General features: G+C 43.8%; 1 protein-coding gene across 5 annotated transcripts in view; it reads right to left on the reverse strand.

Moving 5' to 3' along the window:
- Nucleotides 1-420: 420 nt before the first annotated feature.
- Nucleotides 421-21,232, reverse strand: part of slc4a2b (solute carrier family 4 member 2b) — a 38,706-nt gene continuing 17,894 nt past the window's right edge. For 4 of the 5 annotated variants that reach the window (XM_054751443.2, XM_015954722.3, XM_054751445.2 and 1 more), the window contains 21 exons: nucleotides 9,226-9,394; nucleotides 8,927-9,153; nucleotides 8,519-8,643; nucleotides 7,928-8,148; nucleotides 6,590-6,726; nucleotides 5,011-5,191; nucleotides 4,799-4,934; nucleotides 4,426-4,627; nucleotides 4,234-4,339; nucleotides 3,983-4,167; nucleotides 3,664-3,877; nucleotides 3,383-3,589; nucleotides 3,160-3,308; nucleotides 2,879-3,073; nucleotides 2,459-2,680; nucleotides 2,300-2,389; nucleotides 2,060-2,226; nucleotides 1,268-1,521; nucleotides 1,011-1,180; nucleotides 733-906; nucleotides 421-647 (listed from right to left, as the gene is read on the reverse strand). In XM_054751443.2, the coding sequence (XP_054607418.2) occupies nucleotides 567-647; nucleotides 733-906; nucleotides 1,011-1,180; nucleotides 1,268-1,521; nucleotides 2,060-2,226; nucleotides 2,300-2,389; nucleotides 2,459-2,680; nucleotides 2,879-3,073; nucleotides 3,160-3,308; nucleotides 3,383-3,589; nucleotides 3,664-3,877; nucleotides 3,983-4,167; nucleotides 4,234-4,339; nucleotides 4,426-4,627; nucleotides 4,799-4,934; nucleotides 5,011-5,191; nucleotides 6,590-6,726; nucleotides 7,928-8,148; nucleotides 8,519-8,643; nucleotides 8,927-9,153; nucleotides 9,226-9,394 (3,612 nt within the window). In that variant the 3' untranslated portion in view covers nucleotides 421-566. Of the gene's footprint in view, nucleotides 648-732; nucleotides 907-1,010; nucleotides 1,181-1,267; nucleotides 1,522-2,059; nucleotides 2,227-2,299; nucleotides 2,390-2,458; nucleotides 2,681-2,878; nucleotides 3,074-3,159; nucleotides 3,309-3,382; nucleotides 3,590-3,663; nucleotides 3,878-3,982; nucleotides 4,168-4,233; nucleotides 4,340-4,425; nucleotides 4,628-4,798; nucleotides 4,935-5,010; nucleotides 5,192-5,605; nucleotides 5,690-6,589; nucleotides 6,727-7,927; nucleotides 8,149-8,518; nucleotides 8,644-8,926; nucleotides 9,154-9,225; nucleotides 9,395-21,232 lie in introns of all 5 variants that reach the window. The other variant, XM_070553355.1, reaches the window with a different exon arrangement.

A 21,232-nucleotide genomic window follows, 5' to 3' on the forward strand; every position in this document is an offset into this window, starting at 1 on the left:
AACATTTAAGAAGCTAAATACATCAACATCAATGTTTAAGAGGTTTACAGGAATTTTAAGACGCTAAAATAATTATACAATTTACAGTCATTGTTCGGATTTGGTTTCTTTTCTCTTAAAAGTGCTACAAGCTTTGTTTTTAAAGTGATTAGCTGTCTAAAATAAGACAGAATGTGGAAAAAACAAAACAAAAACGCAGCTCCGTACATCTGGTTTCCTTCATAAGGCGCTTAGTGAACTTAAAAACAGACTAGACTAGCGCTAACTCAGCACGTTAATATGAAGGAATGTATCCTATATATCCTCCACATATTCAATGTGAATCATAGCAAAACTTTCAGGGCTAAAATTTCTTTTGTTTTGCAAACCTGTCGACTGTTACGCTGTTGGTTTTAAACTCAAGTTCCCGTCTTTACATTTGGAATCTCTTGTCCCCTGAAATGAATGTTAAAAAAAACTATTTATTTTGTTCTGTTGAGCTACGAGAACTGCTGTGAAGCAGAAGGAAAACCACAACGACCCTTCCAGAGAGTCGTCGGCGAGATGTGGTCACGTGACCAGCTTGGTCAGACGGGCATGTGCATCTCCGAGTACTCGTCGTGACACTCGCGCTCGTCGAACTTTGGTTCTGCATCGTCTCCGTCCAGCTAGGAGACAGAAAACACAAAAATCAGATTTATCTCCAAACAGCAGCATGGCGCTGTGAGTTTCTGTTCCAGACGTTAAACTCACACATGCCACCTCTCTGGGGTTGAAGATGCGATGCAGCACGAATATCTTGACTGGCACGGTGAGGATGAGGACGAAGGGGAAAGCTAGGGACGCCTGGGTGGACATCACGGCCCACAAGACGGCCAAACACACCAGCTGGATGCAGGTGAAGAGATGCATGCGCCAAGTACGGACCTGCAGAACATGAACAAGTGAATAAATAACACAAAAATCTTCCCTCGGAGGCATTTTTGTCATTTATTTTGACTTTAAAAGCAAAAAAGGTCCATCTAAATTACCTTGCGGACGTAGGTGTGGTCAGGGTGGTACTTTGGCGGCATGAGGAGGAGCTTCATCCGCTCTGTTAGCTGGATGCCGTTGAGCGACATCACCCCCATGTAGAGGAAGATCCCAAACAGAACAGCCAGAGGGATCTGACGTAGCAGGTCACTGATCACGATGGACAAACCTGGACAGAAAAGGTTAAAAATTAATTATTATACGGTTTTATCAGGACTCTGAGGGAGGAGGAGACGTGCCCCCGTCTGATACTCACCAACCATGATAGCCACCAGCAGCCCCGTCACCCTCTGCTCCTTCACCTCCTGGATGCGAGGCTTGTCTCCAGGGGCGACGGCTTTACTCATCACGGTGAGGGAGTTGACGTGAGTCACCGAGCGAACGGTGGCGGCCGCCATCCACGGCAGTCCGAACAGAGCCGAGCACCCGCCCAGAACCACGATCAGGAGGAGGTCCAGGTGGAAGCCGGAACCCTTCACCAGCATCCGCTCCTTCTTACTGACGATGAGGCTGCAGAAGGTCAAAAAGAAGACACATCCAGGACATCTTCACGACTTTTGCTGATGCAGTTGGGGGAAAGATTTGTTAATCTTTGACTTCTACCATCTTTAACAGTTTGTTCCATTCATTTATCTAAATTTCAGCTCAAATAAAAACAAGGCTTGTAGAACCACAACAGATCTGAACGATGGCTGAGTAGATTATAATTGTTTTAGCTTTTTGAACATTCTGTAAACCTCCTAAACAATATTACTGATGTATTTAGCTTCTTAAATGTCCTGTAACTGAGTTTTAACCTGCTGTTCCTGCAGTCATGCAAGGCCACCAGCTGAGGGAGACAGCGGGTTCCTGTTTGGATCACGCACTGATGCCATGAGGTAACTTTCTCTTAGTAGACTTATTGTTTGGTGGATTGTAGTGTTGTTGTGTGATAAATACACTCCTAAATGGGTTTCAGTCCGTGGGTTTGTTTCTGGGGAGCTTTTCTCGACTGCGTGGATCAGAAAGACTTACGGCGTTGAAACGAACACAAGCTGTTGTGACTTACGTTGTGATCTGAGTCTCCATGAAGATGAGGATGAAAACCAGCAGCGCCGGCAAACAGCAGGCAAACATCATCCAGATGGGGAAAAGTCCGTCCGATCCCAGAGGACTGATGACCCAGTGGCGTTTCTCGGTACTCATCCCAGAGAATCCATTAGGAACGCTCAGCTTCTGTTCAGAGTGCAAACACGGCGCTCAGCATGGATGGAGTTTACATCACATGCAAACGTCCACAGAAGCTCACCTGTGTGAACGTGTCTTCTATGCTGTAATCCACCAGAACCATGATCAGGATGGCGATAGGAACCCCAAAGTCTCCAATCATCCTGCGGAACTAGACGACCAAACATGGGTCGGTTCGGACCGCTGACCAAACTCAGCTCAGCAGATTTGATTTTCTTACCCTTCCAGGGAAAAAGGCGCTGTTCTTGAACTTGCGCAGGTAGAAAGCAATGAAGAACGTCCCCGCCATCAGAACCAGAGAGAGCAGCGCCGTGTTGGGTTCCCCGCTGACTGGGACAGACTGGGTGCCATTGGTCTGGACCAAGGAGGTGTTTTCTGCTAAGGAGTTTTCTTCTGTGCTGTTGCTGAAAGAGCAGCGCTTCAGCGGGTGCTCCTTGAATATCTACACACAGAATAAAGCAGAGCATTTAGAGAACTAAATGGGAACGTCTGCATTTGAAAAAATTCCTAAAAATAACTAAATCTTACAAACTCAGGAGCCGGGATGAAAACTAGACTCACTCCTTTTATGTTTCAATCACTAAAAAAGATTCTGGATACATTAACCTGCAGCACGCCAACAAAAACGAGATTCACGTGCCTTGTAGAGCTTGGTGAAGGTCTCACAGATGAAGATGAGAGAGATGAGGAAGGAGAAAATCTCTTGAGTGAAGCGGGAGACGAAGCGCACCAGGAAGCTCCCTTCGAAGGCCACCGTGACCATCACGATGACGATGAGCCAGACGCCGATCCACACGCGACCCGTCAGGTACTCGATGCCGTTGGCTTTGCAGAACTGTGAGAACACAGAAAGAATTATCTCAAAAATGTCAGAAATCTGGAATTTTAGAGGACGAGAACATATTTCTGTGTTTTATTTACACTGAAAAATGCTTCTTCAAAAACCAGCAGGGGTCCAGAAAAGCCCACGACCAGCAGCGGCTGAGCCCCGAGTAAACAGAAGACGATGCCCTGAAACGCCGTGGACACGATGAGCTCAGAAACTCCGATCAGACCGTCCGTCTTCTCTCCTGGTGGACAACAACTTGTTAACACCACCAGATCAGCAGGGTCGTTAAACCCCTAACCCCCCACACAAGCTCACCTAGCAGACCTCCAAAGGTTATGGCAGGAGAGAGAGCAGCAAAGTAGATGAAGATCACCGCAGCCATGCACTGGCTGCTCAACGCGTCTCTGAAGTCGCTTAAATATTTAGGGTAGCGGCGTTGCACGTCTCTAATCAGCCCACCGAAGAGGCGGCCCGTGCGCTCCAGCGGGTCGTCCGATTTCTTCGAAGGCATTGAGAGAGCCTCTGGGTGAAGGAATGACAGATACGGTAATCTGGAGTCATAAAAACGTGAATTAAAATAAAAATGAGGATCAAACCTTTATCTTTGAGGCTTTTCGGCTCTTTGAGCAGCGTGACCTCTTGCTCCTCCCTCTTGCGCAGCATCTCCCTCTGAAAGCGAGCCACGGAGCGCAGCAGCTCGTCGTCTCCCATCTCTGAAGGCGGCAGCACGATGCTGCAGTCCAGGAAGCTATTGATGGCGTTCAGCAGGTCGTGCCGGTCGTCTGCCAGGTACGCCGCCTCGTGAAATTGCTGGATGGTAAATGTGGAGTTAAAAATATCTCCTTCATGTTCTTTCAACCTGCTGATGTTTGTGGGTCTGCTCGCTGGATTCAGGCACGTTTACGCTTCGTTTACCTTGTCTGACATGAGAGTAGAGATGGAACGTCCAATCTGGTGGTAGTCCATGCTAGTGGTTGGAGGTCCCAGAAGAACAAAGAGGAACCTGACAGGAACGGGCACTTCCAGAACCGACTCCAGCTCCACCGCCTCCTGCAGCCTCACAAACGCCATGGTGGACTGCTCCAGGAAGTCCACACAACCTGGAAGATCACCGTCATTAAAAAAGATTAGGATTGGAAAAACGATCCAGGTTTACGCTGACTCACCAACAAGGACCACAGTGGCCTCGGCATTCTCTGGAATCTTCTCCAGCAGCTTCAGCTCATGTTTGGACTTGGACCGGTGCATGCCGAGCCCCAGGCTCGGCTCCCTCTGCTCACACAGGAAACACACAACCAGAGTCATGAAGAAAACCCGTCAGGGTGAATGTTGGTAAACTTTTTAAAAGTCAGACGCACCTGTAGCTCGTTCTTCTCCATGTCGATCCGCGTGTCGTTGTCCACCGTGGAGTTGATGGTGCCCATGAGGGGGTCGGTCACCGACGGCTCCAGCTGGTGGTTGTGGTTCACGTTGTGGTGGTACGCCATCAGGCTGCCCAGGCTGGCTGCTGAGATGTTTCTGGGGAAATGGCTGGTGTGCTCCTTCTCATCGCTCGGGTGACTTTGGGAGGTCAGAAGAGGAGGAGGAGGAGGAGGAGGAGGAGGAGGAGGAGGAGGAGGAGGAGGAGGAGGAGGAGGAGGAGGAGGAGGAGGAGGAGGCATTATTTAATTTATTATTAATTTACTTTTTAGGACGTCCACACAGGGTTTAGAAGGTCCAGATGTGGCTCACCTGTGTTTAAGCAGCAGAGCTCTCAGGACGTTGGATCGGTCCTCGGCTTTGATCTGGTCAGAAATGATCATCTGCTCCACCACCTGGTGGGCGATGCCAGGCAGGGTCTTCTGGTCCAAGTCCAGCAGAACCGCTCCTATAAACACACGCAGAGCTGGGTCAGTTACGAACCACAGAAAGGACTCTGCTGGTGTAGATAGCAGCTGCTTCACCGTGGGAGATGGTCCGTCTGAGCTCCAACAAGCTGCGGAAAGACAAGGAAGCCACGTGAGGCTTCCCCCAGCGGTCCGTCTCCTCCTCCACGTCCTCCTCAAACTTGATCCAACGAGCCGTCTCCTTCCACTGCATCTCCTGGTTCTTGTCGATGGTCAGCTCGTTCAGCTCCACGAACACCTGGAGGAGGACGTGAACGTTCACACGTGACACAGAACCACTGCGACGGATCTGGGAGTTAGGCGGGGACTCTGACATCAAACCCACGTGAAGAACAAACCAAGCAAGATGTTTAGACTCTAACGAAAGCGTCGTTTATTACTCGTTCATTAATGCTGCCTTTAAATCTGTGACTCCGGCTCAGTTTAGCGGTTTTAAATCGTGTTAAACTTGTTGGTGGCCATGGTAACGGTGTAAAACTTTGTGTTTGTGAACAGAACTAAAACAACAAGTAGCTATTAAGTCTTGGTGTCTCAGCGTTTGTTAAATGGGGGTTAATCCAACACCATGCCTCCTTGTGCCACTCATGCTGGTGAAATCACGCTCACACGGGTCAAACCTGACTCCTGACTCGGGCCGGATGCTCAGCCTCACCTTCTGGTACCGAGCCATTAGAGCCGACTCCAGCAGGATGCCTTCTGGTCGTGAGGGAGAGCGGTACAGAACCACCGGTAACGACTGCAGGAGCCAAACGGTGCAGGAGAACGCTCAAACACCCACACAACCAGAGCCTACTCCCTCATTACACACAAACACACACACACACACACACACACACACACACACACACCTAACAGGAACCTGTTGTCTACTGGCGTTGCTTGGGGTTCTGAACTGTGTATGAGAATGTGTGTGTGTGTTAATAAAAGATGGCTCCCTTCTTTTTCCCTCAGGAGCGGCCCGTGTCTGGTTACCCACCAGCTTCTCTCCCCTCTTCCCTTTCGGCGTGTGAAAGGAAAGAACTCATTCATTCATTTTTAATCGACTCTTTTCTTCCCCGTCGCATCAACGAACGCGTGCGAAAGCAAACCGACACGGGGAGACGAGAAAACGGTTGCTACAACTTCTATTTACTTTAGAGGCAAAAACCATGAAGCAGGATAATAAATAAGCTCACTGGTTTTAAATTCAAATAGGTCTTTTTTTTTCTAATAAAGAATCATTTTATGTATTTTTGCACAATTTTCCAGAATGTTTGTTTGGGCAGTCGCAACTTTTCAAATGATATTTTTGGGGTAAGTAAATATTTGGAAAAAGAGGAAAACTTCCATAATTTCAACTTTATTCAATTTTATAACTAATATTTAAATAAAGTCTTTAAAGATAAATAAATAAATCACAAAAACTTTTATTTTTGAAAAATAAAATTCCTATTTCTCCAAACTGGAGATAAAACCAGTGAATTATTTTTTATAAATCATTGTTTCGTTTGTTTTTAAATATTGGGTCCCCAACATGTTGTTACTGTAATTCTACTTTTTTATTTAGATCATAATAAACAAAAACATCCAGAACACTCCAGTTAAAGCTGTTTTAATGTAAAGGAAACCCTTGCTGGACAACGCCGTGACCTCTCACCTCATGCGGGGTTCGGTCCTGCTTCCGACTGCGAGTCGTCTGCTCTTTGTGATCTTTGCCGATGTGCACCTTCTGTCCCTTGGTGCTCTTTCTGACCAGGTGTCTGCGCACGCCGGGAACATCCTCAAAACGGTGACCTGAGGACAAAACAAGAGGACAGTTACAGCTCATATAACTCATCGTCCCCTAAAACGCAGCTTGAGGCTTCTGAGGCTGAGGACTTTGTCCACCTTGATCGAGGCCCCAGCCTTTTTGTCCCTAGGTTCCCCAGCCGGGACTACAGTTACTCATGCTGGCAGCCATTAATAGGACGCAGGAACCAAGACTGAGCAGAAACTGTTCAGTCACCAGTTCAAACATCAGAGCAGAGATCTGCTGATGCCTCTGACCTGTCAGGGACAGAAAACACTTGGTCCTAGAAAAGAAACGAGGGATAAAGGTTTCTGTAGAAAATGTCTTCTTCCATCCATCCATTTTCATCCGTTTATCCGGAGTCGGGTCGTGGGGGCAGTAGCCTAAGTCAAGAGGCCCAGACTTCCCTCTCCCCAGCCACTTGGGCCAGCTCTTCCGTGTCTTCTTGTGATCGCGAAAAGCTAAAAGGCTCATGAGAACCCAACAGTCCTTCTGCTTTCACACCTGAGTCTCCTCCACCATTTTCAGGTCTGACCAGACTCGAGTCGCTTCTCAATAAACTTCACATGAATGATGTCCCTCGACCTGCACCAGAGGCGTTAACTCAGCCGGGATGAGCCAAAGCTAAGAGACCACGACTGAATAGTGGAGCAGCAGCCGGAGAGACGGACTGGTTCCCAGGATGATTTAAGGTGGAATGAAGCAGATAAAAGATGATGATGAAGCTGTTCACAAACTTCAGCATCAAAGCCTTCATTTGGTGTTTAAGTCCATTTAGATTTTCCTCAGCAATCAGATCAGAGACCAGCCACCATGTTGGATCGAGTCCAGGAGCCTCGGCTGACGACAGGGACGTCTAATTTAATAAACACTTGTAATAAGTCGCTGCTCTTCGCTGAGAGGTCGGCGTTTTGACGTAAATCACCTCGGCTACTGAACATGGGCCCACGCTGGGCTGGGGGCCGATAGCGTCAGCACAGGGAGGCCCACACAGAGGCTTGTTGTTGTAAACATGAATAAATGTTGTTTTAAAATTGGAATAAATGATTAGTAAAAAGAACAGCCTGATTTTATTTTCTTCCTTACTCTTTGCATCATTTCCTCCCTCTGCTCTAGTTTAACTCTGACTGATATTTAATGGAATAAAATGATGAAAACAAGCTAAAAATGTCAAATATTCACATACGACGAGTTGTTGTTACTCACTTTTGATGCCATCCAGGTCTGCGGAGGCCAGGGTCAGAGCTTCGCTCTCGTCTGTGGGGATTTGTTGGTACTTGGCTTGCTCGGCGCCCGTCATGTTGCCCGTGCGACGGCGCTCCTGCAGGTCGTAGCTGCGGCTGGCAGAGGACACCCGAGTCAGGGGTGGGTGCTCAGTTGAAGGCGACAGCGGGACCGGACTGGGAGTGCTGGGTGAGTCGAGTTTACTACAAAACAAAATTAACACATGAACAAAAAACACTTCCCTGGATCTACTTTGTCCCTCACTTACGGATCCAATCAAAACTCTCCAGCCTAAAGAGACACTAAAGATGTTGATGCAGCTCAGATTAAAGCTTCGTCAAGTGGAAAAGTCAGTGTAATGAGGAGGAGCCGGTTGCCTATAGCGACAGGTGAATTATGGATCTCTGAGGACAGGATTAGTCCGGACCATCAGATCAGACGCAGCATGCTGCCTGGATGCCTGAGACATGGTAACGTACAGCCTGCGCCGCACAGTCTGAACAAGCAAGAAGCCGAGCCGGTTCCACGTGTCACAATAAAACTCTGACAACATTTAAGGGAAAACAAACTCACTCAGAGGAAGATGCATCTTCAGCTTCTGTTCTCAAAGCAACCTGAGGAACGATGCTCAGCTCTCGGGACAAATATGGGATCTCTGTCCCTCGTCTGGACACTTGGTCATCATCTGACAGGAAGAACTGAGAAGGAGGACGAATAATAACAGGAAACGGGATTTTCTTTTAGACAGGAAAATGGAGCTTGTTCATTTGTGCGTCTAATAAATCTTGTTTTTGTGTTTCTGTTGATCATCTGACAGCAAAAGGCAACAGGCTGAATTCAGCCTTGATTAGCTAAGTATCATAAAACTAATAAATTATCGACAGATGAACGATTCAAGTTATTAAATATTTAGAGTTGTCCAGCTTGCGTTTCTGAGCAGCAGCAATAATGTTAGATACAGTTAGATTTGTCTAGGACTACCTCCACGTCTTTGACTCTGGCTGACTCTGATGAAGCCGGCGTTCCTTCTGTCCCTTCATCCTCCTCTTCCTCTTCATACTCGCCCTCCTCTATCGGGCCGCTGCTGGGAGCACGGCTGCTTTTGTGATCTTTGTCTTTCTTTCTTTTCTTGCTGCTCTTCTTCCGTCGTCCCTCGGCGGGTAGTTTGGAAAGAGGCCGGTGGATGTGGCGAGACGAGTGACGGTGGTCTACAAAAACACATCAAAGCACTTTAGTCTTTAATATGCGTCCTCATGGGGGGAAACCATGTTGGTGCTTACATTCAATGTCCTCCTCATGGTAGGAGTGGTGTTGCTCATCAGGTAAGGAAGCAGCAGGGTGGAGGATCTGCTGGAAGCGCTGAACGCCCAAAGCTTTATTCAGGTCGCCATCGTCTTCCTCTTGTGGGCGTGGGAGGCCGTGGTGAGGTGAAGCAGTGGGAGACTCAGGCTGCAGATGCACAACAAAACAAGCTAATGACTAAAACATGGCAATGCTTTGACCATGAGGACATTGGACAAGAGGGACAAAAACATTTCTGAATGACTTATTCAGCTTTAACTCCAACACTAGAGGGTGCTCTGGTCCTAAAGTGTCACAGCCCTGACATCATATGACCTATTCTCACATGCATTTGCTCTCAAACTGGAAACAATAGCCTCACACGTCAATTAGTTGTGCTTTTTCTCCTCACTGCGGCGTGACCTGGATCGCGCGTGAGATAAGAGATCTGCTTTCTGATCCCTGTCTTTCTCCCACTCTGCTCAGTCAGCGGGAGGTTGTGATAAGGATGGATCTATTCTGGACACCAGGATTGTGGCGCAGACGCAAATGTTGCCATGGCTACTGTGCAGGTGTACAGGGAACTTGCAGCGAACCCTTCCTGAGGCAAAAACCCCAGGGCATGGGGGTCACGAGTCATCTGATGCTGAGAGAAGACATTCTCAAGACTTCCAACGTGTCGGACATTTGTTGTGTTTTAATCTGTGCTGCAGAGATGAGATTACCAGTCTCCACCTGCAGATGATTAAGATTATCTAGTTAGTTTAACTCAGAGCAGAAATGATTTATAAATAAACACGGAGAAACAGCAGGGTATCTGCAGGTTTAAGGGAACCTAATTTAAGACTTTTTAAGACCTTTTTTAAGGCCACTTTGACCAAATTTAAGCTATTTAAGTAGGGCAGCAGTAGCTCAACAGGTTGAGCGGGTTGTCCAGTAATCGGAAGGTTGCAGGTTCAATCCCGGCTCCGGACAGATAATTCTGCTGTTGTGCAAGACACTTAACCCACGTTGCCTGCTGGTGATGGTCGGAGGGACCGGTGGCACCAGTGCTCGGAAGCCTCAACTCTGTCAGTGCGCCCCAGGGCAGCTGTGGCTACATCGTAGCTCATCACCATCAGTGTCTGAATGTGTGTGTGAATGGATCACTGATACACTGTAGTGTAAAGCACTTTGGGGTCTTTACTCTGAGAGGCACTATACAAGTACAGGTCATTTATCATTTTGAAAAATTAAATTTAAGGTATAATTTCCAGCTATTGCATGGAACCGGTGCTAACCACGCCGCGATTGTGGGATTAGACATCCAGTTACCATTAAACTTCCACTTCCCCATGGTGCAAACTCCCACTAGCTTAACCAGCTAACGTGCTCATCTAAAAATAGCCCCCTTACACAACCAACTGAATGTGTACGGTTCTGCTTATGCCAATATCATAAACAAAAAATGCTGAACACTAACTAGAAATTCACGAAAATTTTATAGAAATAAAAGAATCTTGTTTATTGGGTCTTTGGTAATTTAAGACCTCTGGAAACTGTATTTAAGGATTATTTGTCATTTTTAAGGATTTTTAAGGCCTTAAATTTGGAAAAGCTAATTTAAGACTTTTTAAGGACCCGCGGATACCCTGAACAGAAACAGCTCAAACTCATGATGTTAAGCAGCTCTGAGTACTCCATGCCATGTTTTAACACTTCCTGTGTAATCAACATTAAAACCCATCAAACCTACCAGAAATGATTCTTTCCTGCAGGACACAAAACTCAGCTCTGACCTCAGAAATCCGTCGTGCAGGACAGAGTGAAGACCCAAGATTCAGCACAGCTTAGATAAACAGTCCAATGCTGAATCAAACTTCCTTTTATGCCTTCTTGAACTCTAAACAGTGAGTACACAACATTTCAGAGCTGAATACCCTGAATGCTGAAAACAGTATTGTCGGGATTCAATTAGCAGTTTTGTATAAAAATCTGCTACTTTACTACATTTACTCAAATGTTTCATTCAATGTCCTTCAAAAGTGGGAAGTTGGAACTTTAAATCAAACGTCAGATCTCTGAGTTTCCAATAAACCAATTTGTTACTTTTAGGAAACTCTCACAAAAATTTTCCCTTTAATGCAAAACTTAGAAGCAATTTGTAGTTTTTACCTTTAATCTCTGGAAAGATCCATCAAAACATTGTTGAAAATGAACAAAATTATGTCCAGTTGTTGAAAAACATTTGCTGCTTTTTAACATATAAACATAAAAATTGGGTCTAAAGTACATAGGGCACGGGTCTAGCATCTTTGGGGGGGCGCCATATTAGACGCCATGTTTCCTTCTAGCCGGCTCGGGGTCCTGCGCCTGTCGATAACTCGATGACTGGCTGGACGTACGACTTACGGAAGTTACGTTACCACGTTCAAAAATATTTTCAGAGTGAGAAACACAAAACATATGTGAAAGAACACAATTGGGGGAAAAAAGCTATATATTTTGGCCGAGTGGTATTGCCGTAGTATGATGTCGTCATCAGCAGGCGCAGGACCCCCGAGCAGAACCGTCAACTACAGTGCCAGAAAACCACAATCGGCATAGCATTCTCTCTATGGGAGCGTTCGAGGAGTCATGCCGAGGTTACATGCTTTCTGCTCCACTGGTAACAACATTTATCGTAATGTTTTTTTAAAATAGTGACAGTTATAGCAACGTATGTACTGCCCCCTTTCAGCAGGAAACTACACACTGCCACTTTAAAGTAACAATGTGTATTTTCCCAGGCGTTAGAGGGCGGTACATACCTAAATCATTGCAAGCAAGGGGTATTTTTGTGTTTGAGTAAGACCTTACCAACGGATGGCCATTAGGATCAAAAATCCCTGGGAGCGCTATTTTCAAATGAGTACTCAAAAACATTGGTCCAAAATTGTTCTTATCGCTTAAGAAATATCTCCAAACTGCGAAGGTTGGTGTCAAAACATGAGCTTAAACTGGTTATCCATGCCTTTATTCAAATTCAAATTCAAATTAAAAAAAAAAACTTTAATCATCCCTGAGGGGCAATTGTTTCAGTCACGCTACTGTTAATTAGATGAAAAGGGGATCACATGAGGATAAATTGGGGGAGGGAAAAAAAGGCATACCAGAGTTACTCCCAGCAGGGCGTAGCTTTACTATGCAAAAAAATGCCTCAAAAATATAAGCACGAACATCAACAAATCACAACATGACACACTGAGAGGAAGGGGGGGGCTGGGATCCTGTTTCCCCAGAGAGAGCAGCCCTATGGCGCTCAGCCACTGTAGCCACAGGTGGGAGGGAGATCTTGGGAGGAGCGCAGATGGACACCTGCAGGTTGATGACCTCGCCAGGCTGAAGTCCACCAATCCGAAGGCGGGGGGGGGGGGGGGGGGGGGGTATGTCGGGTTTTCACAGCATCTGTCTGCATTCCTTCGTGGGGGTTTGTTGTTGGCATTCACAAGGCTGCCATGGCGTCAGATTCGGATAACAAGACTTTGTTTGGGTCAGGCAGAGATAATTTTTCTCTCTGCCTTGAAGTCTGTAACTGATCATTCAAGTCCTCCAGTGAAGCCAATTCAGGTTCTAAACATCTCCACACCGTCCAGTGACCCTCTCCGAGATGACATCCATTTTGCGCACTAATACCGGTATCGCAGCTAGAACATTGTCCAGCTTACGATTCACCTCGAGCAACGTCCCAGTCTGAGAGGTCTCCACACGGACGGTGCTTTCCGTGGGTGCGGGTCGCCCTCCAATCGCTCCCGTCTTCCCAAATTTCCAGAAAACCAGATATCCTCCCACTCCAATCAGAAGAAATCCAGTGATCATCAGGCCAAATATCCACACATCTTCGACATCCTCAATGGACAACTGAGAGAGGCATATGATCTTCCACTGCCTCCAGGAATCGAGCATATATCCCGCTGCGCGTGTCCCTTGCGGCGGGCAAGTGGGAGCCCCCTCCTCCGTTCTCGTTGTAGAAAAAATCTTGTCAATCGCGTTGAATGACCAATTAATTAAATCCATTCTAAAAAATAGGGTTTTTCAGAAGAAATGCAGAGAAGTGCTCTGTGGGCAGCCAGGACAAAGAGCCTTGGGAAAAAAAGATAAGGGAGCAAAAGCAGAAGCGTCTGTACTCTGCAAGTGCCGGAAGAAAGATCTTCCCCTACACAATTTTCATGTTTTAAAGCTTCTTTCCGGAGTATTTCTCTTATCCGATGGCACCATCTAGTGGCTGACAAGCATATCAAACTTCTTCCATTTTTTAAAGATGGCGACTTCACGTTTATTTAAAAATGTGCTTCTGTAGCCGACAAACAGAGCTAAAACATGTTTTACGAGTGTTATTGTCATGTCATGTTGAATTCTCGTATATTTATATTTTAGAGACTTACTTGTCCATGAAAAGTTTATAACTCTGCATCAGCTGAGGTATTCTTTAAATTTGAAACAAGTAAGCGTTAGTCTAACGTTATTGGTTAGTTCTGGTCGGCGCTCAGTTTCCTATTGCACGGAGTTCTGCAGGGCAGGGGATGTGTGTATAGCAAAGAAAAAAAAATGTGTTGCTTACATTACTGTATATCACAGTACATGATAAGATAAACACTTTTACGGATTTCTGACAAATCATACATAATTTCTGAAAGGGGAAAACTCCGGAAAGATACTTTAACAAAAAAAAAACCTTGACTAGTGATGTAATGATATGAAATTTTTGAGCCGATACCGATATTAAGATCACTGTTATGGCCGATTACCGATATTTGCCGATACCGATATATTGACATTAATGCTTCTAAAATCAGCAGATTTTGTATGGAATGAAAATTATTAAAGCTGAATTTACATTATTATGTACACACACCACACACATTTACGCTTCTGAGATGATTATAATCACTATCACATGACCAAACAAATACACATGACCCCCCCTTACCCTCTTAAACAGATAAACAAATGGAAACAAGAAAAAATATCGGTTGTTAATATCGACCCGGTTTTATTTATCGGACCGATATGTTAAAAAAAGACTAACATCAGCCAACACCAATATTGATGCCGATATATTGTCCATCCCTACCCTAGACCGCCTTCAGTTGGTCCAGAACTCTGCAGCGAGGCTCCTTACTGGAGCAAACAGAAGAGCACACATCACTCCTATTCTAATGTCTCTGCACTGGTTAGCCATTAACTTTAGAATCCTGACTATGACTTTCAATGCTCTACATGGTCAAGCTCCTCCTTATATAACCTAATTGTTAAAGCCTAAAGCCTGATTCATGCTTCTCCGTCAGCTCTGCAAGGGACAGACACGCTCGGATTGACGGAAGTGTTTTGCTCTCATACTTCTCCGTCTCCTGGGGAGTGTTGCAAAGCAATTCCCCGCCAGGACAATAGAGGGCGTAATGCTGTTCTGTGGTATCCTGTCATGTATCCGGTCCAAGATAGTGTGTTTATATCATTTTTTTTTTTTTGTATAGAAGAGACTTTTTAACACAGACAAATTTGTCTCTCATCCTCCGCCACCTCTTCATGTGCTCGCCACCTGTAAACCCACGTTTCCTGTCATTTCCGTCCACAAATAAAACGCTTGCTGCGCATCTTTTCACTCCTCCAGTCACGGGGGAACTAAACGTTCATATTTTAGAGTTTTTTCGTGAGGTATTCTTCAAGCTTCTCAGTGTCTGCCGCTAGTTATTCTCGGCTCTCTTTGTGTTTTTGAGGGCGCAATGGCGGCAGTGTAGACGACAGCGGTGCCCTGACCGATCACAAGCTTGCGTTCTCCGTCTCGACAGACGGATAAAAAAAGTGGGCTCGACTCCGTACGTACTTGCGTGCCTGCCGGGGCCCTATGCAAGGACGGATTAATGGCGTTGCGTGTCTCCGCACTGACGCAGACGGAGAAGCATGAATCAGCCTTTATGCTCCAACCCAAGCCTTCAGGTCCACACACCAGAACCTTCCAGAAGTTCCATAGACCAGATAGAAAAGTCGAGGTGATCGCTACTTCCAGAATGTTGCACCCCGACTTTGGAATGATCTTATTTATCCTTACGCAGCATTGACAGTCTGGACACTTTTAAAAAACAGCTAAAGACCCATTTAATTAAAGTTGCTTTCACATAAATCTTTTGTTTTCTTATTTTTAACTCAAATTTGTAATAATCTTTTATTTGTTTTACTTAATTTTTTCCTGATGTTAATCTATTTGTTTTGAGATCATTGTTTTATTTTGTTTTGAATCCGTGTGAAGCACTTTGTGATTCTATGTGTGTGATAAGTGTCATATAAATAAAATGTACTTACTTCATCAGATCATTCAACCTCCAGCAAAATAACAAGCACATCAGACTCCCTTTCATAACCAGCAATGAGCGAAGAGGTAAATGTGTAAAAGAATGAACGAATGGATGGCGAAAGTTTTGTAACTGCTCGTTACAAATCAGTAAATGCATTTTGTCCTCACAGGCTCCCATAGAAGGAAACATGGCATCTAACATGGCGTCGCTCAGAGACTTAGACCCGCTCCCATGTATTTTAGACCTGATTTTTATGGTCATATGTTACGAAGCCACCAATATTTTGTAACAACTGGTCATCATTTAATTCATTTTGAACAACATTTTGATGGATATTTCCAGAGATTAACGGTAAAAACTACATACTGTCTCTTTAAAGAAAAGATTGCTGTGATTATTAATCAAAATTCAGTAATTTCGAGGTACAAGTTCATTCTGAATGTATAGGTGCAAATAAGCACAAATATACTGAAATACAAAGAAATTTTAAACTTGAATAAATCCTAACTACTAATTTTTACATTATAGGTTTTTTAATTAAAAAAACAATGATATAAAAACACACACAAACTGAAAAAGTAAACAACTCAGCACAAAAAAAAAACATTTCAAAAAGAGGTGAAAAATTATATTTCCTTAAAAGAAAATCTTAATTATTTGTGAAAGATGTGGAGTATTAGCCTATTTACTGCCTAAATATGATGGAAAATAATCTTAATTGTTCAAAACAGCAACAAAATCAATCAAAAATTGAAACATACTGTAAGGATGTGTTATGAAAAGTTTGCATCCAGGTTTAAAATATTTCACGGGATGTGTGAAATGCTCAGACCGCTGCCAAACATAGCCCTCATTTCTATATGACATGTGTTTTCTAGAGTTTAGAGGCTCGTGAGGGATTGTCGAGGAGGTGAGAACATTTTTCCAGAAACAAGATCTGGGAGGAAAAGTCAAAACAGAACCAACCAGATCATGAAGATGTTCTGGGTAATACTCTGTTGACAATTAAAACAGAAATCAAGTGTTTAACCTTAAACACCAAAGGGAGAACAGCTGTAATATCCAACATCATCTTACTAGACTCAGTGTGTCAAGTTACTGATCAACAGAAATTTAAAGGAAAGGTAAGAAGTTATGAAAGTAAAAACAATTTCATTCATTCTTTAGGAAGTTCAGGTGCAGCGTGCACTGGTAGGGGGCAGGTAGAACTTTTTTATGCATGATCAATAATGCATAAAAAACTTCTAACTCACCAAAAACAAGTTTATTTAATCTCTAATTTGTAGGAAATGTTCTCATCCAAGAAAAGATAATGTGAAGCAGCAGCAGCTTAGCTGCATCATCACTGGTCTCAAATCCCACAGAGTCAGCATTTAAAGGAAATTGAGTGCTGATTGGCTGAGAGGAGCTTATAGTTGCCATCCATGAGGCTGAAGTGTCTCCGCAAGTCTGAACACGATGCTGCAAAGAAAACGAGCGGTAATCTATTTTTAACTTCAGGCGATCTTTACATTTGTCTTATGGAAGAGCAGATTATTCATGACCTCCTGGTTGCATCATTTATTACACTGATTTTTACACATGCTGGTCATATAATTAGAATATCATGACAAGTAGATTTATTTCAGTGATTCAGTTCAAAAAGTGAAACTTGTACATTATATTCATTCATAACACACAGACTGATATATTTCAAATGTTTATTTCTTTCATTTTGATGATTATAATTAACAACTAATGAAAATCCCAAAATAATTAACAACTAAAATCCCAAATTTAGTATCTCAGAATATTAGAATATTGTGAAAAGGTTCAATGGTGAAGACCCCTGGTGCCAAACTCCAATCAGCTAATTAACTCAAAACCCCTGCACCAGCCTTTAAATTGTCTCTCAGTCTAGTTCTGTAGGCAACACAATCATGGGGAAGACTGCTGACTTGACAGTTGTCCAAAAGACGATCATTGACACCTTTCACAAGAAGGGCAACAAAGCCCATTCAAAAATGTGGAGGAGATTCACAGAGTGGACTGCAGCTGGAGTCAGTGCTTCAAGAACCATCACGCACAGATGTGTGCAAGACATGGTTTCATCTGTTGCATTCCTTGTGTCAAGCCACTCCTGAACAAGACAGCATCAGAAGCGTCTCTCCAGGGCTAAAGACAAAATGGACAGGACTGCTGGTGAGTGGTCCAAAGTTAAGTTCTCTGATTAAAGTAAATTTTGCATTTCCTTTGGAAATTAAGGCCCCAGAGTCTGGAGGAAGAGAGGAGAGGCACAGAACCCACATTGCTTGAGGTTCAGTGTAAAGTTTTCTGTCGGTGATGGTTTGGGGTGTCGTGATCTGCTATGTTGGTCCATTGTGTTTTCTGAGGTCCAACATCAACACAGCCGTCTACCTTAGAGCACTTCCTGCTGCTGACCGACTTTATGGAGATGCATATTTCATTTTCCAACAGGAGTTGGCACCTGCACACAGTACCAAAGCTACCAGTACCTGGTCAATAGACCATGGTATCCTTGCTCTTGATTGGCCAGCAAACTCGCCTGACCTTAACCTCATAGAAAATCTATGGGGTATTGTGAAGAGTAAGATGCAATACGCCAGACCCAACAAATCAGAAGAGCTAAAGGCCACGATCAGAGCAACATGGGCTCTCATAACACCTGAGCAGTGCCACAGACTGATGGACTCCATGCCACGCCACATTGCTGCAGTAATCCAGACCAAAGCAGCCCCAACTAAATAATGAGCGCTGTACATGCCCATACTTTTAATGTTCATACTTTTCAGCTGTCCAATATTTCTAAAATAAGTTGTTTGCATTGGTTTAAATTTATATTCTAATATTCTGATATACTGAATTTGGGATTTTTGTTAGTTATCAGTTATAATCATTAACAAAATGAAATAAACATTTGAAATATATCAATCTCTGTGTAATAATGAATACAAGTTTCACTTTTGAAGGGAATTATTGAAATAAATCAAACTTTTCATGATATTCTGATTTTATGAAAAGCACCTGTAAATTATAGCAGCTAAAGTTAGATTTAAAGTATCTTTCCGGCTTTTTCCCCTTTCAGTAATTATGTATGATTTTTCAGAAATCTGTAAAAGTGATAACCTTACCATATACTGTGATATAATTTAAGCAATAAGTTTTATTTATTTTTTTTTTTGCTAAGCACGCCCCCTGCCCAGCAGAGCTCTGAGAGCCAACTAGAACTAACCAATAGCGTTAGACTACCACTTACTCACTTCAAATTTAAGGAATACCTCAGCTGATGCAGAGTTGATTAACTTTTCATGGACAAGTAAGACTCTAAAATATAAATATATGAGAACACAACATGGCATGACAATAACACTTGTAAAACAACGTGTTTTAGCTCTGCTTGTCAGCTACAGAAGCACATAAATAAACAAGAAACATGAAGTCACCATCTTAAAAAATTGAAGGAATAATTATTTGTGTGGTATGCTTGTCAGCCACTAGATGGTGCCATCGCATAAGAGAAATACTTAAAGAGACAAAGGCCCTGTCCACATGTAGCCGGGGATCTGCCAAAACGTAGATATTTTTCTACGTTTTGGCCTGTCATCCACACGAAAACAGAGTTTTTTCCACACGAAAACGGATCTTTTTAAAAACTCCGGCCAAAGTGAAGATCTGCGTTTTCTCCGTTTTGGGTGTCTGCGTGTGGACAGACAAAACTGGAGTTTTAAGGTCCGCAACGTCACTTTCCGTGACAAAAAAATGCTGACATCACGTGTGCGACCTGTGTTTACACTAGCCGACATCATGGATGCCCTCAGAGCTGCGCTCGCTTTATCAATTGTCCAAGCGCTTTTTGCTTGTTTGTTTTTGCAAGCGGAATTTCTGCTCCTTGCGGAAGACCACAGACGAAGGACGAGGTTAAGAACGGGGGAAGTACTGCCGCCTACAGGTCTGGCATGTCCTTAACAATGAATTTATCCGGGTACGTGTGGGCAGAGTTTTTTTTAAACGAGGTGGTGTGGATGCAAGCTTTTGGAGGGGCAGATATTCGTTAAAAAAAAAAACGGCTACGTGTGGACTAGGCCTAAGTGATTGTGTGTATTTTCTCTGGTGATAGGGGGCAGTACATACCTAAATCGTTGCAAGCAAGCAGTATTTTTGTGTTAGAGTAAGACCTCGTCACGGATGGCCATTAGAGTCAAAAATCCCTGGGACACAACCTTCAGCATAGTGACACAAACATCAGACTCCCTTTCATCACTGGCAATGAAGAGGTAAATGTTTAAAACAATGTTTATGAATGCTGAACGTTTGTAACCATTTGTTACAAATCAGTAAATGCATTTTGTCCTCACGGCCTCCCGTAGAAGGAAACAAGGCATTGCCCAGAGACTTGGGGTGTTTCTCAATGCAAAGGAACCTCGCCTTGATGTCTTGGCCCCACCCCGGTTGCTTAGGAGATACGTCATCAGGAATCGCCAAGACGTGTTCCAATGTTCATGTTCTACCGAGGCGTCTGTTCTCTGTTTGTTAGCCGGGAGGTGTCTTGTAGCCTAGTCTTGGTCAAAAGTTTCCCAGAATACACCGCTGTATTTTCAAAAGTATGGCGGATAAGAAGCTGGCAGCTACCTTGGGGTCAAATTTCAAGTTTAAAAGTAAGTCAATTAATTTAAAATGTTTTTGTTTTAGATCTAAAGAAGTTATCTATGGTTGGTTAGTTGCTTAGTAGTTGCAGCTTTGGAGGCTAGTGGGTAGTAACTCACTTACATATTTAATTTAATAAACATACCGGTATACACAATTTAAAAAGTAAAAGGCTCATTATATATTTATGTTAAAACGAATACGTATAAAATATAACCTTATCTCCCGTGTCACATGACGTTTCATGACCGCCGTGGAAGCCGAGGTCACGTGATGCAAGTTTGTTCCATTTAACCGTTTTCTTTGACCAAGGAAGGACAGTGTCCTCGTGTCCAAGGTGCCTGGCCTCGCAAGACATCGCCTTGCAAAGCCAGGCACCTTGACATTGTGAAACACCCTTGGGCCTGCTCAGACGCATTTTAGACACAATTTTTATGGTTATATGTTATGAGACCGCCAAAAATTTTCAACAGCTAGGCATCATTTAATTCATTTTCAACATTTCGATGGATATTTTTAGAGATTAATGGTAAAAACTACACATTGTCTCTTTAACTCACGAGTCACTTCCATTCAAAAAAGTCAGAAAAACACGTCACATTCACTGATTTTGGGATCGCACTTAAAACGGTGAAGATGTTTTTTCAGGACTTGGAACCACAGAAATGCAGTCCTCCCTTTACACCCGGGTCTTTTAGCAGGTTTTAGGACATGCAGTTACACTAAAACTATTGTGAAGATAATTAAATGGCAACCAACTATAATGAGTGTTCATGTCATTTTATGTCAAACCTATAAAGTTGATACTTTATACCTTTAAACAGAAAACATAATGAAAGATCTGAGTTGATGAGTGAAGAAATCCACGTGCCAACTGTAGAAAGAGGGACTATCTGTAACTAGTGACATATTAGAATAGCATTAGGAAGTAATTATTACCTCGGATTTAAAACGGCAGAGGAAAAAGAGATGACGAAGTCTAAGTGCTTTAAGGCAGCACATGAACCAAAGTAAAGATTAACCAGCTGTTGTGGTTAAATTCACCTGGAAA

The sequence above is a fragment of the Nothobranchius furzeri genome, chromosome 7 (genome assembly GCF_043380555.1).
Source record: "Nothobranchius furzeri strain GRZ-AD chromosome 7, NfurGRZ-RIMD1, whole genome shotgun sequence".
Classification (NCBI taxonomy): Eukaryota; Metazoa; Chordata; class Actinopteri; order Cyprinodontiformes; family Nothobranchiidae; genus Nothobranchius; species Nothobranchius furzeri.